The following is a 15,361-nucleotide window of genomic DNA, read 5'->3' as shown; positions in this document are numbered from 1 at the left end:
CCGCCCTTTTCAAGGCCTGGGCAAGGTGGTCACTTCGTTCATTGATTTTCGTTTTGGGCTAGTCTCGGTTTAAATGGTACCCAGGTTGGAGAGACTGGCGGTCACGTGACCACCCCTTCCCCAAATACACACAATCGCGCTCACTCCCAGGACCGACGGAACTTGGGTGGGTTTCCGAAAGTCAGCTTGAATACATCATTGGAACAGGAGGCCCTTCGAGGGGCACCCTGTGCGCTGCCGTGGGCCGAAACGCAGCAGCTGCCTGCGGTGCCGCAGCCTGCACAGACCCTGTCCCCGCGGCCCGGGAGGCTCCCACAGATGACACCCTCGGTCCCTTTGTTAGGAATGATGCTTTTTCACACCCATGGGATATCCCATTTCAGGGGGAAAAAATCCCCACGGAGAGGAGCCTACCTCCACCCTTCCCCAGCCCCACGCCCCCCACTGGGTTTCCAGGAGCGCAGTCCAGATGCCTGCCCCCTGGTGGCCGTGGTGGCCTTGGCTACCTGTGGTGTGAGCATGGCCGCCCGGGAGGCGCGACATCTCGTCCCAGCGACCCCCATCCCCACCCCCGCAAGCACGCTGCCCCGATGTGGCTGGCAACAATCTCTAAAAGTGGACCTGCTAATAAATGGATACTTTAAATACTGCCTGATCGGGATGACGTGTTGACAACTTGACGTCCCCAGAACTCCTCTGCCCCAGCTGTAAAATTCATCCGCCTGTAGTGCCTTATGGTGAGGCCATTGCTAACTCGCTCTGCGCCGAGGGCACAAAGACGGGAAAGGGAGGCCCGGCTGGGCAGCTCCATCGGTTAGAGCTTCGCCCCACATGCTGGGGAGTCCACTGAGGAAAGCATGAAAAAGCGGAACAACAAACTGATGTTTCTCCGCCCCCTCTCTGAAATCAACAAATAAAAAACAGTAATTAAAAAAGAAAGGGTGCCCTGGCTGGCGTAGCTCAGTGGATTGAGCGCGTGCTGCGAACCAAAGCATCGCAGGTTCGATTCCCAGCCAGGGCACATGCCTGGGTTGCAGGCCACGGCCCCCAGCAACCGCACATTGATGTTTCCCTCTCTCTCTCTCTCTTTCTCCCTCCCTTCCCTTCTCTAAAAATAAATAAATAAAATCTTTAAAAAATTTTTTTTAAAAAGAAAGGGTAATCAGGAATAATGGTTGATCTATTCTACCTTGCCCAGGATTTTATTTAAAAAAACATTTTTTTTTTGCTTTTTTTCCATTCTTGTGGCACTCTGGTTGAAAATACTGCTCTAGGTCCATCCACATTGTCACAAGTGTTAACATTTCATTCTTTTTTATGGCTGAGTAATATTTCATTGCATGTATGTATCCCATCTTCCTTATTCATTTGTTATCGATATGGGCACTTAGGTTGCTCCCATGAGTTGGCTGTTGTAAAAAAACAACAACAACAAAAAACGCTGCAATGAACACAGGGTGTGTGTATCTTTTCTGTTAGTGTTTTAGACTTCTTTGGGTAAATAGCCAGCAGTGGGATTGCTGGGTCACGTGGTAGTTCTATTTTTGATTTTTTGAGGAACCTCCATACTGTTCTGCACAGTGGTCGCACCAGTGTATACTCCCACCACCGGTGCACGAGGGTTCCCTTTCTCTGCCTCCTCACCAACACTTGTTCGACTGATGACAGCCATTCTGACAGGTGTGAGGTGACGTCTCACTGTGGTTTTAATTTGCATTTCCCTGATGATTAGTGAAGTTGAGCATCTGACTATTGGCCATCTGTATGTCCTGTTTGGAGAAGAGTCTATTTTGGTCTCCTGCCTATTTTTAAGTCAGATTTTTGTGCGTGTGAAGTTATATGAGTTCCTTCTATATTTTGGATATTAACTCCTTGCCAGGTGTATCATTTGTGAGCATCTTCTTCCATTCAGCAGGTTGTCTGTTCGTTTTGTTGACATTCAGGTCCTCATTGCACTTCCTCACTCTCTGTGGAGGTTCTCCCGAAGTGCCTCTGCTCTATCCCAAGTCTGGTGAGGATCCTTATGACTGCTCCTCTGCATTCTTTATCGGGCAAATCGCTTACCTCCATGTCCTCAGACTTTTCCTGCTGAAGGTGCGGGCCTTTGCGGTGTCACCGTGTGATCCTGCGGTCCTGTGAGCCCAAGAAACCCTGACGTGAGAGGGGTCCTTCGTCGGAACTCCCAGCTGGGGGGGTCGGAGTTCTTGCAGAGTAAAACCCCTGATGTCCCGGCCCCTCCCGAGCCCCCGGTCTGGAATGCGCGCCGGTGTTGGCGGTGTGAAACGGACCTCGGGTGTGTGTCGTGCAAACCAAATCCAGAGCCACAGCCTCCCAAACAGCCAGAGGAGAGGTCTGTCCTCCTCGGCTGTTCTTCAGGCCGTTGGGAGGCCAGACGGCACCCCACATCAGCGGGTAGCTTCTGGGACTGAGGACACAGCCATCAACCGTAGAACCCCGCAACCTCCAGGTGATTCCAACGCCATGAGCAGTTCAGGGGGGTCGCAGTAGGAACCAGGTGACTCCTGGTTCGGCTGCCTTAACCGGGGCGTGGCTGGCCAGAGCCGCAGACTCAGCTCTCTCTGCATGAAAGGACAGGTATCCAGGCCAGGGGGCGGCTCTTCGAGCACAGAGACATTTCCGGCGACAAGTGCGTGCCAGGAACACAGACCATGTAAGGGGGGCGGCGCACAGGCAGCGCCGAGACAACCTGTAGTGGCCTTGCCGCTGGGCGCGCAGGGCCGCGGTGCGGGGTTCTCCGGGTCTTCTCCGAACGCGCCCAGACGTCGTCTGGAGCGCCCCCTAGCGGTCCTCCCTGCATCGCAGGTCAAACTGGGGCTCCTCTGACTGCAGCTCACCCGGTGCTCCTGGCAGCGGCTCCTCACCAGCGCCCCCTTCCTGGGGGAGACATGGCCTCGGCACCCCCGTAGCTCTTGGGACGTCCTCCTGGGAGCTAGTGACACTGACAAAGGTTAACCAGACTTGCGCGCCGAAAAGCACGAAGTTTTCTTTTTGCCTTACATATGAGACTGTGATCAGTGCATTGAAAGAAGGGAATAGCCTTATTCACACAAAAGTGTTTTTGTGTGTATCTTTAACAAAGAATGTCTTCGTTGTGCAACGTGTTGACTTCGTTGTGTCAGCGAGTGGGGGCAGCTGGGTGAGCCCCCCCGCCCCCCCCCCCCATGCAGGCGAGGTTGCTGGGATGTTCTGTGCGCATTGCGGCCTTTCTCCGAGTTTGTAGGTAATGGCTCCCATTCCGTTCGAGGCTTTTTCATTCTGGTGCTGGTTGCTTTGCCTGTGTGGAAGGTGTTTTAGTGTGTACGGAATGCTTCAAGTACGTGTTACTTGTCCACGACAAAGCAGAACCACAACTTCAAAGCACAGAGAAGTCAGGTATGTAGTTCTGGCTGCTGTTATAACATTGGAAAACTGTTTGATCATTTCCCCCAAATAGTCTCCAGAACGTGCTTCACTGTGAATCGTTCTCGCTGCGTATTAGTGTGGTCAGGAGACAAACTCACTGTGTTGTAAATGAACAACAGAGACTTTCTTCACACGCATTATGCTTTTAAATATTTGAATAGACTTTTTCTATTTTTCTTGGCTAACTTGCGAAAGGAAACATGATAATAGGATGAGTCCTTCTGTATCTGATGGGTTTTGAAGATGACGAGAATGTAAGTTTTGGAATTGTCCCATACTGGGAATAAAAATGTACTTTTGGTCCTATATCTGTCAGGTACCTGTAGCTACCTGTGTGGTTCAGATCTTTTACCTGTTTACTGGTTTTTCTTCTCAATCTGCCAGTTACTGAGAAAAAGATGTTAACATCTCCTGCTGTGATGATAAACTTCCCAGTTTCCACTCACGTGGTACAAGATTCAGTTATATGTTTTGAAGGAAACTTTACAATTTTAAATTTTGCATGCAGCTAATATCTCTTTGTATCCGTCTTCATCTTCAGTAATGCCTTAAAGACTATTTTTTAATATTAATAAAGCCACATTAATTTTAAAAAGATGAGAGTGGACTAGGAGGTCCCTCTGCAGAGTTGGAAGGCTGCACTAGAATCAGCCAAACCAATGTTTCCTACCTGCGGACTGATGCAGAGCTGGGTCAGAATAACTCACACGTGCTATTCTTGACTTGGCTTTATATTTTTATGCAAATTCCTAAGAAGATGCTATCAGCTGGGTTTTATCTTAGGATTTAGGCTGTGGGCGCTCCTGATGCATGAATGTCTTGAATGACAAAAGTGGTCAGAGGAGCTGCCCCAGGCTGCATGAGGCTGCATTCCCCAACGGTGCCCTGGGGTTCCCTTCCCTTCTCACTAGCACTTGTTGTTTGCTGATTTGTTTTTTTTTAAGATTTTATTTATTTATTTTTAGAGAGGGAAGGGAGGGAGGGAGAGAGAGAGAGAGAGAGAGAGAAACATCAGTGTGCGGTTGCTGGGGGTCATGGCCTGCAACCCAGGCATGTACCCTGACTGGGAATCGAACCTGAAATGCCTGGTTTGCAGCCCACGCTCAATCCACTGAGCTACACCAGCCAGGGGTTGTTGATTTGTTTATGATGGCCATTCTGACCCGTGTGAAGTGGTATCTTATTGTGGTTTCAATGTGCATCTCTCTGATGTCTGGTGATGTTGAGCATTTTCTCATCTGTCTATGGGCCCTCCGGACATCCTCCTTGGAGAAGTATCTGTTCAGGCCCTTTGCCCATTTTTAACTTGGATTGTTTTCTTGGTGTGGGGTCGTGTGAGTTCTTTATATATTTGGGAGATCAAAGCCTTGTCTGAGGTATCATTGGCAAATATATTTTCCCATATGGTTGGTTCCCTTTTCATTTTGCTGATGTTTTCTTTAGCCGTGCAGAAGCACTTTATTTTGATGAGATCCCATTTGTTTATTCTTTCCTTTATATCCCTTGCTCTAGGGGATGCATCGGTGAAAATATTGCTGCGTGGGATATCTGAGATTTTCCTGCCTATATTCTCCTCTAGGACTTTTATGGTGTTGTGACTTATTTAAGCCTTTATCCATATGGAGAGTATTTTTGTGTATGGTGTCAGTTGGAAGTCAAGTTTCATTTTTTAGCATGTACCTGTTCGGATCTCCCCACACCATTTGTTGAGGAGGCTATTTTCACTCCATTTTATGCTGCTGTCCCCTTTGTCGAATATTAATTGACCATAGAGACTTGGGTTTATTTCTGGGCTCTCTATTCTGTTCTATGTGTCTGTTCTTATGCCAGTACCAGACTGTTTTGATTACTGTGGCCTTGTAGTATAGTCTGATATCAAGTATTGTGATCCCTCCTACTTTGTTGATCTTCCTCAAAATTGCTGTGGCTATTCAGGGTCATTTATAGTTCCATGTAAATTTTTGAAATGTTTGTTCTATATCTATGAAATGTGTCATTGGTATTTTAATAGGGATTGCATTGAATCTATAAATTGCTTTGGGTAGCACAGACATCTTGATGATGTTAATTCTTCCAATCCATGAACACAGTATATGTTTCCATTTGTTTGTGTCTTCCTTAGTTTCTTTCTTCAGGGTTGTGCAGTTTTCTGAGTACAGGTCCTTTCCATCCTTGGTTAGGTTTATTCCTAGGTACTTTATTTTCCTTGTTGCTATAGCACATGAAATTTTCCCCCTAATTTCTGTTTCTGATATTTTGTTTGCTAAAACAAAGATTACTAAAGATGACGAGAGAACACAGGTATTATAAGAGTGACAAAAAGAATGTGAGATGACCATTGACAAAAACAAAATGGTTTTTATAGGCTGAACAGGGGAAACTTTTAAGAGTGAAGAATGTAAACAAATCGTAACAAGTGAGAAAACAAATTTAAAACAAAAATAATGGGAGGAAAGGAGGAGGTAAAATGGCGTAAGTGAAGGGAGGAGCAAAATATGAGAATTGAAATAAATTACAATATAAAATCCAGGGACTGAATATGCACAAACTTGAAGGATAGCAAATGAATGTTAAACTGTGCGGGAAAGAAAACATCATAGATTGTGGAGAAGACCATGGTGGATTTCGCCTCGGTAGCATCTAGTATTTACCACTGTTTCTTCTTTCTGGAACCGCGGATGGTGACGTCAGATGGTGAGCCCCTATGTCCTTAGGCAGCCGGTCCTAGATGTCCAGGGACCTGCCGTCTGGGGCGGACCCTCCAGTTGTCCATCTAGTCGCTCCGCCCTCCGCAGTCAGGCTCCAGCCACACGCGATGGGCGGAGTCCCTCCTGGGGGTGGGGCTAGTGCTTCCCTCAGGCTAAAGCCACTCAGAGGGGAGCGGTCGCCTGAGCAGGATGGCTGTAGCAAGTGAGAAGGCAAGATTTAAAACAAAAAGAGGAAAGAAGAAGGGAAAACGGGTGGCGACTCAGCACGGGGATCCTGGCGGCTGCTGTCTCAGTTCCCCCCCACCCCCAAGCCACTGTCCCCAGTCTCTCCTCAAGCGTCCACGCTGCCCTCCTCCTAGTGCACGCTGCCCTCCTCCGCTTTGCCGGAGCCCAGGGTACGTGGCTGCATTTGAAAGGGTATGCGTGGGCCCTTTAAGCAGCACGTGGTGTCTCTGCTCACTGTGTCTGCAGCCGTCGGCCTCAGGCAGAGGGAACCCCGGCAGTTTTCCCAGCCCGATGCTGTCTGTACTCTCCGGCTGCAGGGGGCGCTGCAGGCAGGGGAGCCCAGCCTGGGGTTTAGACCCCGCACTCCCCAGAGGGGTTCTCCTCGGCTGCTTCCACATCAGCCGATGGACGTGGATGCCAAGCGCGGCCTACCCAGCGAGGGCTGCAGCGCCCCCACCACGTGGTAGCGACTGGGGGGCCAGCGGAGCAGCTGTGGGGCCCTCAGCGTCTCCTCCCGCTCCACAGGGCCGGGTGGGGCGTCTTCATCTCGTTTTTCGCTGGAGCCAATCACAAAGGCACCTCCCTTGCTTTGGGCTTCCCCTCCCCCGTCACCCGTGTGCCCCGTCTGCCCCACTGCCCGCTCTCCCCTGCCCCACTGGGGCTGCTCCACCAGGAGTGGGAGGCTCTCATGTCACCCCCTTGTCCACTCATCTCGGCCGGGAGGAGAAAACCCAAGCTCCCTGCTTGTGGCTTCCGCAGCCCACGCAACCCGGGCCTCCCCTGCTTCCTGCTGGACATCGAGCCTGTACCGGGCTCACCTCTGCCCTCTGCTCCAGATCACCTGGCCGGCTCCCCACCTGCGGCAGCCACCCGGGGCACTCAGTGAGGTCAGCCTCTGGGAACTCTCCGAGTTGCACTTGGCACCCTCTGAGGTTTTTGTTTCTCTTGGCTGACGGAGTTGGTGGACGTTCTCACAAGCGAAGGCTGGTCCAGCCGCCGGCCTCTTTGACAGCCAGTCCCGGGGAGGCAGGAGCTGCTGTTACAGGAAGCGGGTTTGTTCAGACGGGGGGCGGGGCCTCGTGTCTCAGCCCCAGCCCAGGATCGTTGCTGTGGAACAGTGACTGTTACGCTATGATTTCTAGTAGGAGTCCACAGTCTCGTGTGTCTGTGAGGCTGCTTCCAGTGTACAGCGATCACGTGACAGCGCGACGGCTGAGGAGGTGACCGTCCCCCAAGTTCCGGCAGCTCAGGTGGGCGTGCGAGACTCACCCCACTGGCTTCCAAGCCAACCCCACTGCAAACGCCACCAGAGCGGTGCTCTGTGTCACTTCATTTGCGAATGTGACACGGTGGTCCGGGGGCCCTCTCCTATGACCCGACTCTCACGGTGGGTGCTCTTCCACACGACCGCATGTGAGGCCCGGGTCCCGGGAGTCTGCACTGACCCAGTCACTGGGTGGTGACGGCTTCCCACGAAAACAGACCCACAAGTAATGTCGAGTCTTAACCCGTTCTTGGCTGACTTCTCCACGATGTGACGGAAAATCCCACTGGAAGCCTCTTTTCTTTTTTTTTTTAAACATTTTATTTATTTATTTATTAGAGAGGGAAGGGAGGGAGAAAGAGAGAGAGAAAGAAACATCAATGTGCTGTTGCTGGGGACCGTGGCCCACAACCCAGGCATGTGCCCTTACTGGGAATCGAACCTGCGACACTTTGGTTCGCAGCCTGCGCTCAATCCACTGAGCTACACCAGCCAGGGTGGAAGCCTCTTTTCCCTGGAGCCAAATACGGGGCCGAGAAACACCAGCCGGCCAGGGAAAAGTGCACCCAGCTGAGCCGGAATCCAGAATCACGATGCCGTGCTAGTGCCAAGGGTAGTAGGAGTGTGATGTCCAGAGAGCCACAATAAGTAGGTGATCCCTTTCCACATAACCCAAAAGTCCCAACTGCCATCTCCACGGCAGGCAGGCAGGCAGGCAGGCAGACAGGGCGGGGCTGACCACAGCCTGTTCCACCACCAGAGCTGGAAAAACAAGTTCTCCCAAACCTGACCTGCACATTCAGCTCTGTTAGTTGAGTCCCTCCGAGACACTTCCCTCCGCATTCCTACAGTTGTGCCTGAAGCCACGCCGCAGGGGACGGGCTTTCTTGTAGATCCACTGCAGGTATAGCCCTGACCTCTGTGTGCCTGGTGCGTGCTCTGCAGGGGCGGGGACGCCCCCACAATCTAGAGCACGGCTGTGTGGGCACACCAGGGAGTGTGAGGGTCAGAGGCACGCGCGTCCCGGTGCAGAGTGGGGACAGAGCGGCCTGGGGACATCGTCTTGGCAACGTTTTCCCCACGGCCGAAAGGGGATGGACCTGGGACTTGGAGAGTGAGGAAGTTAAACGTCCAGACTTCATGTGCCGTGTCGGGTGCAAGCCCAGCATAAAACGTCGTCCGTACCAGACCCGACGGCCTTTGTTCAGACGCCGCCCACTGGTGTCCCAGGGGAGAGCTCAACCCGAGAAAGGGCAGCCGGGTCCCTGGCTGGAAGGAGACACCTTGTCACAGCTCCGTGGTCATGGGGACCGGCTGGCCCCGCACGGCAGCCGGGTCTCTCAGAAGTCAGTGTGCCCCGAGCACCACAAACCACTGCACCCTTGTGTCCACACCCGTAAGGAGAATACTAGCCCTTGGAAAATGGCTGGGAGGGAGATTCTGTTGAAATAACGGCCTGAATGTGCTCTGATCGCTCTCCGTGGCCACTTGAACAGAGCAGTTAGGGGAGACCTCAGCGATCGCAGGCGTCTGGTGGGGCCGGTGGGCCAGGACGGGTCTCGCAGACAGGGAGAGGAAACGCATATGCAAAGGCCCCGGGCAGAAGCAAGGCCTGGCCCCACCGCCGGGAGACGGGGGACACGGGTGCCGAGGGGGAGGGCAGCAGGGTGGGGGTGAGGCGGCCGCGGGAGGCCCACCGTGAGGGCTCAGCCGAGAGCATGGAGAAGCACGCAGAGCCGGGGAGGGTTCTGACCGGGAGCCACGCGGTCAGACCGAGGTTTTAAGGACACCGTGGCGGCTGCCGTGGACATGGCTCTCGGCCCAGCCACTCGCTCTGGCTCAGTCTTCCCTCGGGCCGCCCTCAGCCCCTCCCTACGTTCGCATGAAACGACGACCGGGCGGTTGGCTGTGAGACCCGGGTCCAAGGCCACAGAGTGACCATCTGCCCACTTCACTGCTTTTGTTCAACCAGGAAGAGGGCGATCTGCCCCCCTCCCCGCGTCCACGCACAGCGTCCTGCGTGTGTCATCCACGGCACCCCTGCTCCGGGACAACCGACTCGCAGCCACACTCCCCACCAGGCGACCAGCTCCCTTCGGGCGAAGCAAAACAAGCACACGTCCCCAGGGACTCCTGCAGAGTCTTTATTAGCCAGGGTGCTGCCACCCCCGAGACGAGACACACAGCTGACCCGGGGTGCCCCGTCACCCCTCCGTCCCTGCAGGCAGAGCTGGTGGCCGTGCTGCGTGGGGTGTGAGTTTCTGCGGAGCGGCCTTGGGGCCTGGCTTCCCAGGACAGAGAGCTCCGTGGGAGGCACGGCCGGCCCAGGCCCCCCTCCTCTGCACACCGCACAGGACACAGGCCAGGTGAGACCCGGCGCCGCGGAGCAGAGGGAGCGGCTGGAGGTGCCCCCGGCAGTCGAGGCACTGGAGGCCGTGCCCCACCCGCCCAGCAGCCTGTCCGTGTCCTGACTGTGAACTTCACTCAGCACCGCGGTGAGACACCTTCCAACCGCTGCGCGCCGTGGACTCTGCAACTGAGGGACGAGGGTGAAGCACCTGAGTGGAAGGAGAGGTGAGCGCACGTCTGCCTCGCCTGGGGCTGCACTCACCGCCCTCGGGCGGCCGTGGCCTTGGTCGTGAGGAGCCCCGGCAGGGGACACCCCCGCTAGGAGTGGACTGCCCTGCCGGCCGGCCGCTTCTCCGTGAAGAAGCTTTTCAGCAGCAGCACCTGGCTGACGCTGACCACGAACAGGGCGATGGTCTCGCCGACGGACCAGTAGGACACCCGGCTGTTCAGGTCCTCAGCGCGGGCCCGGTCCTGGGCTTCCCGGAGCCGGTAGTGCGTCTGGGACTCGATCACCGTCTTCAGGGCCTCGTGGATGGTCACACAGGCAGACTCCATCTGAGCGGGAAGAGAAGGGTAGGCACGCTGCTGACCCTGGGAAGGACCGGGGCGGGCAGGTGGCGGGGCCGGGCACACAGCAAGTGTCGTCATGAGCATCTGAGGTGACATCTGCGGAAGGCTGCAGGCTTTACTTCGCCCCTGTGAGCCCAACTGAGGCTCAGAGAGGCGAAGTGATTTTCCCCGAGTCACACAGTACGTGGCCGGGGCTGGATCTGAACTCAGGACTTTTGAGTCCCGAGCCTCTGTTTTCAAGCACTCCCGTGTTCTCCTGCTGAACACTTCCAGAGCTCACATAGGCGTGTCCACCGTCCCGGAGAGGGAAGAGGGGACCGAACCAGGAAGGAATCAAGAAAGAGGTCACATAAACTTGTGTTTAAACTTGTGTGAGTCTGCCCTCAAGACAGGGCGTTTCCAGAAGCCTCCCCAGTGCTCCCTCCTGTCACTGCCCGTGACTGTGACACAGGTAGAAGCAAGGTCTCTATCGATGTCAGCCTGGTGACCCCTGGAGGGCCACCGTCACTGAAGGTGGGGCTGGGGCCTCAGGAGAGACACCTGGGAAGATAAGACTGTAAGAATCCCACGTCCTGCTGGGCGTCTTCCCGCCGATTCCTTCCACGGAGCCACTCGTTCAGATGCACACTTATTAAGAGTCTGCTTGTCACCCGGGCATTTTTCTGGGCCCGAGGAACTGTGGGATGCATCGGCACCAGACACCGTCCTGGGTCTCAAAAGTTCACAATGTTAAGGTGAACATAATCAATGTCACATGCAAAGAGCCAGGGACAGGGGGGCACAGAGTTCGGGGGGACACCCAGGAAAGCCGCCAACCCTGCCACCGGAGACAGAGGAGGGCAGGCATAGGAGTGACCACCTGAGCCTTCGTAGGTGGGCAGGCGGAGCTGGAGGACAGGGGTTCCGGGAGCAGGAGGCACAGGAGCCTGGGCAGAGAACACCTGCAGGGCCCAGGCTGAGTGGGGTCTGGGGGAGGAGACGTGGGCGGGTGGGAGCTCACAGGGACAGCCCAGAGGATCAAGGCTCCACGGCGAAGCTCCGTGAGCAGAAGAGCAGGATGAGACCCCGCTTCCAGAGAGACCCCTGGCAGCTGTAACACTGAGACAGGCCGGAACTGGTCTGGAGGCAGGGAGCCCGCTCGGCTGCCGCCCCTCCACGGGGACGGAGAGACGAGGGCCTTGACGGAGAGGGCCGCCAAGTCGGGGAGAAGGAGAGCACGTCTGGGATTCAGGGCGCTGCGGTCACAGGGCTCGGTGACAGCACAGGCTGTCCTTGAAATGAGCGGGCTGGGTGGAGACGGCACTCTGTGTGTGTGTGTGTACACACACCCATGCATGCATGCACAGATATGTTGAGGCTGCGCAGGAGGATGTGCGAATCACACCTGCAACAGACTCGGACGCTCATTCTACGCCTCCAGGAAGGAATTTCTCTACTGCGTTCGTCCATTTGGCCTTCTCCCCACAAATCGGTTTCCCACTGGTCAGAGAGGAAAGCCCTTCCTGCGCTGCCCCTGCGTGCTCACGAGATCTTCCTTGAGGACGCCATTTCCTCCATGAAACATCGGACTCTCAACGGCACAGGTTGCGAAAGACGCCAGCACATCCCGGGCAGAACCTCCTGTGCACGGCTGAGAGCCGCCTGAGCCCAGCGGCCACTATAGAGCACTGCAGATGCTGCTGCAGAGCCCGCAAGGGGGTGCATGTTTAACTTAATTAGAGAGCCATGGTAAAGAGTGGTTCCGCAACGGACCCGCCTGCCTAGGGAAGGCGGAAGACCGCGTGTGAGCCCACAGCCACGCTCCCGGGGAACAGAGCATGTGGCCGCCAGGGAGGGTGGCGTAGGAGGTCATCGGGCTTTAGTTCTGGAGCAGCTGCAGCCACAGATGGTCATTCCTGTCTTGCAGGTCTCCCCGGGCCCTGTCATGCAGCCACCTGACTACCCGATGAGCTCCTTTCCCAAGTCACGCCCGTGTGGTGTGCGGGTACCGGGGCTGCAGGGGAACAGCACAGAGTCTGCACGGGGAGGAGGGAGGAGCTGCACTAGCAGCAGGGGAGCCGGACAGAGGAGGCCGGGTCAGATTACAGTCAGCCTGGAGAGCCGCAGGTGGCAGAGATGACCATCTGGTCCCTGGAAGTGTCCACTGTCTCTCCGAGTGTGCAGCTGTTCCCAGGAGCCGACAGCCCAGTCGGGACTGTGCTGCCCGCCCTCCTTTCTCCGAGACGGGCCACGGGCCCTTTCTCAACCACGGATCTGAGTGACGTGTGTGCTGCTTCTGGGCCGGGGCTTTGAAGAGGCAGATGCAACTTTCTGGTTGCCCCCCTACCCCCGCTGGCAGCCAGAGGCAGAGGGCTCAGAAGCCCTAAGGGACAGCAGAAGGAGGACAGGAGAGAGAGCCTAGACTCCTGAGCCATTGCACGGAGCAAAGCTCTGCGCCCCTTACCCCACTCCCCTGAATACTAAGAAAAAATCCACTGTGTTAAGCCATTGATATTCGGGGTTCACGTGTCACCCTAACCGACACACCACACGGAGTGGACTCTGGTCTCCCCAGTGCAGACACGTCAGAGAAGCAGAGAGGCTCCGGCCGTGGGCGCTCGGAAGGCGGCGTGGAGAGGAGGACCGAATGGGAACACGAGGACACCAGCAGGAAGCCCGGCAGGGCGCCGGTCAGAGAGTGGAGGGGCAGACCAGGAGGGCACAGCGTCCTCTCGGACCGGGTGCAGAAAGGAGGGCAGAGCCACCAGACCACGGACTGGGAGCTGGGTGGGTGGCGACTCTGCTCGCTAGCCGAGACAGGGACAGGAGACGGGGGGACAGCCCGAGGGGTTCCGCCAGGACCGACCCTGTGTGTGTCCACTCACCTGGGTGAGCGCTGTGACCCTGTTCCCCATTTCCGGGAGAATGGGGGGCTCGTCGCCCACTTGAAAGTCAAAATAGACGGTCTTGTGAGAGAAGGTGGAAAACTCGTTACTGAAGCAAAACTGATACACGCCCTTGACCTGGGCCTGGTACGTGAAGCTGTCATACTGCTTCTTGGTCTCCTTGTAGATGGTGTTTCCCAGGGGATCCTGCACGTAGCAGTCGACGTCGTAGTGGCCTCCACTGATGACCTGACAACACAGAGACACCCACGGCCCGCCGTCACCAGAGGGCACCCGCACCCAATGCCAGCAGCCAGGCCCGGCGGCCCGGCTGCAGACACGTTCCAGTTCTCCTAAAGCAGCTGCTGCGGCACCCCCACATCATGGGGGACGACGCCGAGGCTGAGGAAGGTCAGTGAGCTGGCCACGGTCCCCCTGCTTGCAAAGGACAAGGCTGGGATCTGAGTCTCGGCCTGCCCGGCCCCTGAGGCTCTGTTTGGCAGGAGGGCAGGGAACCTCACCCTTCCCACTTCACACAGCAGGGAGCTGAGGCCCACAGTGAAGTCGGCTGCTGAGCAGGTCTGGCTGACGTGAACGTCAGCACCTACCGGAACGAACGGAGGGGCAGATGCAGGCTGAGCATTCAGAGAATCAGCAGCCGTCAGAGGTGGGAGAGCCCTGGGGATCATTCTCTTCACTTCGCCAATGTAAGAAAGTTAGGACCCACGCCGGTGGTCAGTGGCCGCACCCAAGACCCCTCAGAGGACACCATAAACTGCCTCCACCTGCTTCAGAACTTTAGAATTTCCCGTCTAGATGGGAGATCTGCTTTATCAGCACTGAGCTTCCTGCTGCTGGAAGTGTATAAACCCGCACTGCACACCCCTGCACAGGGATCCCTAATCTAGCAGTGGCCAGATGGCCTCTCCGGCCTCTCCAGCCTCTCCAGCCTCAGAATGACCACTGTTTGGTGACTGCACCTAGGCTGCCCCCTGTTAACCAGCCGCAGTATGTGCACTGTCCACAGAGCTGTGAAAGTGGGCGAATTAGGGACTCGGAGACCACCACACACGCACAAGGCTCCCTAGCCACAGAGGGCCCACCATGGCCAGCCCCACTGCTGCCGGTGCCACCTCATCTCTGGGGTGCCAGATAGCCAGCAGTGTCCGGCTGCAGACCGCTTTCTGGGTACGTTCCCCTTCCCCCAAGCCTAGCTCTGCTCACCAACCCTTAGGTGCAGGACCTGTTCCCCAAAACTGTGAGCCCGAGGCCTCTCCAAAGAGCCCGAGGTGCAGGCGCAGGGAGCTTCACTGAGCCATATGGCAGCCTCCGTGCGTCCCGCCACCACAGCACGGCTCCCTGTAAATCCTGCCAGGGCTCCAAGGCTGCGCTGAGACCCCTTGTCCAAAGCGCCTTTCTCATCCCTTCTGCGCTCGCCGCAGCAACGACTTTAAAGGAGGGACGGAAGAGAAAATCCAACCACAAACCCACTTCCTCTCGCTGCCATTTTCAGTACACATGGGGACAGAGGTCCAAGATGCTTGGGACAGAACCCACGTCCGGCCAACCAGAGGTGGCACGCCTCAAGAGTCCTCGGGCCTGCAGGATGCATCCCGGCCAGCTCCCGGGGGTGCTGGACCGGCCCAGGCATCCCCATCCAGGGAACCCCCCAGGTGCCGGGCGACACTGGAAGGGGCGGGGCGGGACCCCACCTGGTAGTCCAGAGAGAACCTGACGCCCTGCTCCACGTCCTCGTGGAAGCACTGCTTGGCGCTGTCCGGCAGCTCGAAGGTGAGCTCGGCGCCCCGCAGCCGCTCGGCCCGCAGCAGGAGCAGCAGGAGCGGCAGCAGCAGCCACGAGGCGGAGTGCGGGGCTGCGCTGCCCATGGCTGGTCCTCGGAGGCAACACCCGGCGGCTGCGCCGGGACCTACGTGGCGCGAGCGGCGCGCGGCTTCCGG

The 15,361-nt window shown here is 56.4% G+C and overlaps 1 protein-coding gene and 1 long non-coding RNA gene across 2 annotated transcripts; both read right to left on the bottom strand.

The window, feature by feature from the left end:
• Positions 1-5,761: 5,761 nt before the first annotated feature.
• Positions 5,762-7,372, bottom strand: LOC123809679. The gene is made up of 2 exons (XR_006784056.1): positions 7,175-7,372; positions 5,762-6,324 (listed from the first exon to the last, which is right to left on the bottom strand). It is a non-coding gene; the product is annotated as an uncharacterized LOC123809679 (long non-coding RNA).
• A 2,379-nt stretch (positions 7,373-9,751) lies between these two features.
• On the bottom strand, positions 9,752-15,353 carry TMED3 (transmembrane p24 trafficking protein 3). The gene is made up of 3 exons (XM_045824888.1): positions 15,116-15,353; positions 13,404-13,652; positions 9,752-10,524 (listed from the first exon to the last, which is right to left on the bottom strand). Exons 1-3 carry the CDS (start codon positions 15,287-15,289, stop codon positions 10,288-10,290), a joined length of 660 nt encoding a protein of 219 aa, XP_045680844.1. The 5' UTR covers positions 15,290-15,353; the 3' UTR covers positions 9,752-10,287.
• Positions 15,354-15,361: the final 8 nt, after the last annotated feature.

This window comes from Phyllostomus hastatus, unplaced genomic scaffold, assembly GCF_019186645.2.
Source record: "Phyllostomus hastatus isolate PE091 unplaced genomic scaffold, TTU_PhHast_1.1 phas_scaffold_555, whole genome shotgun sequence".
Taxonomy (NCBI): Eukaryota; Metazoa; Chordata; class Mammalia; order Chiroptera; family Phyllostomidae; genus Phyllostomus; species Phyllostomus hastatus.
This window is presented reverse-complemented; position numbering and strand designations above follow the sequence as displayed.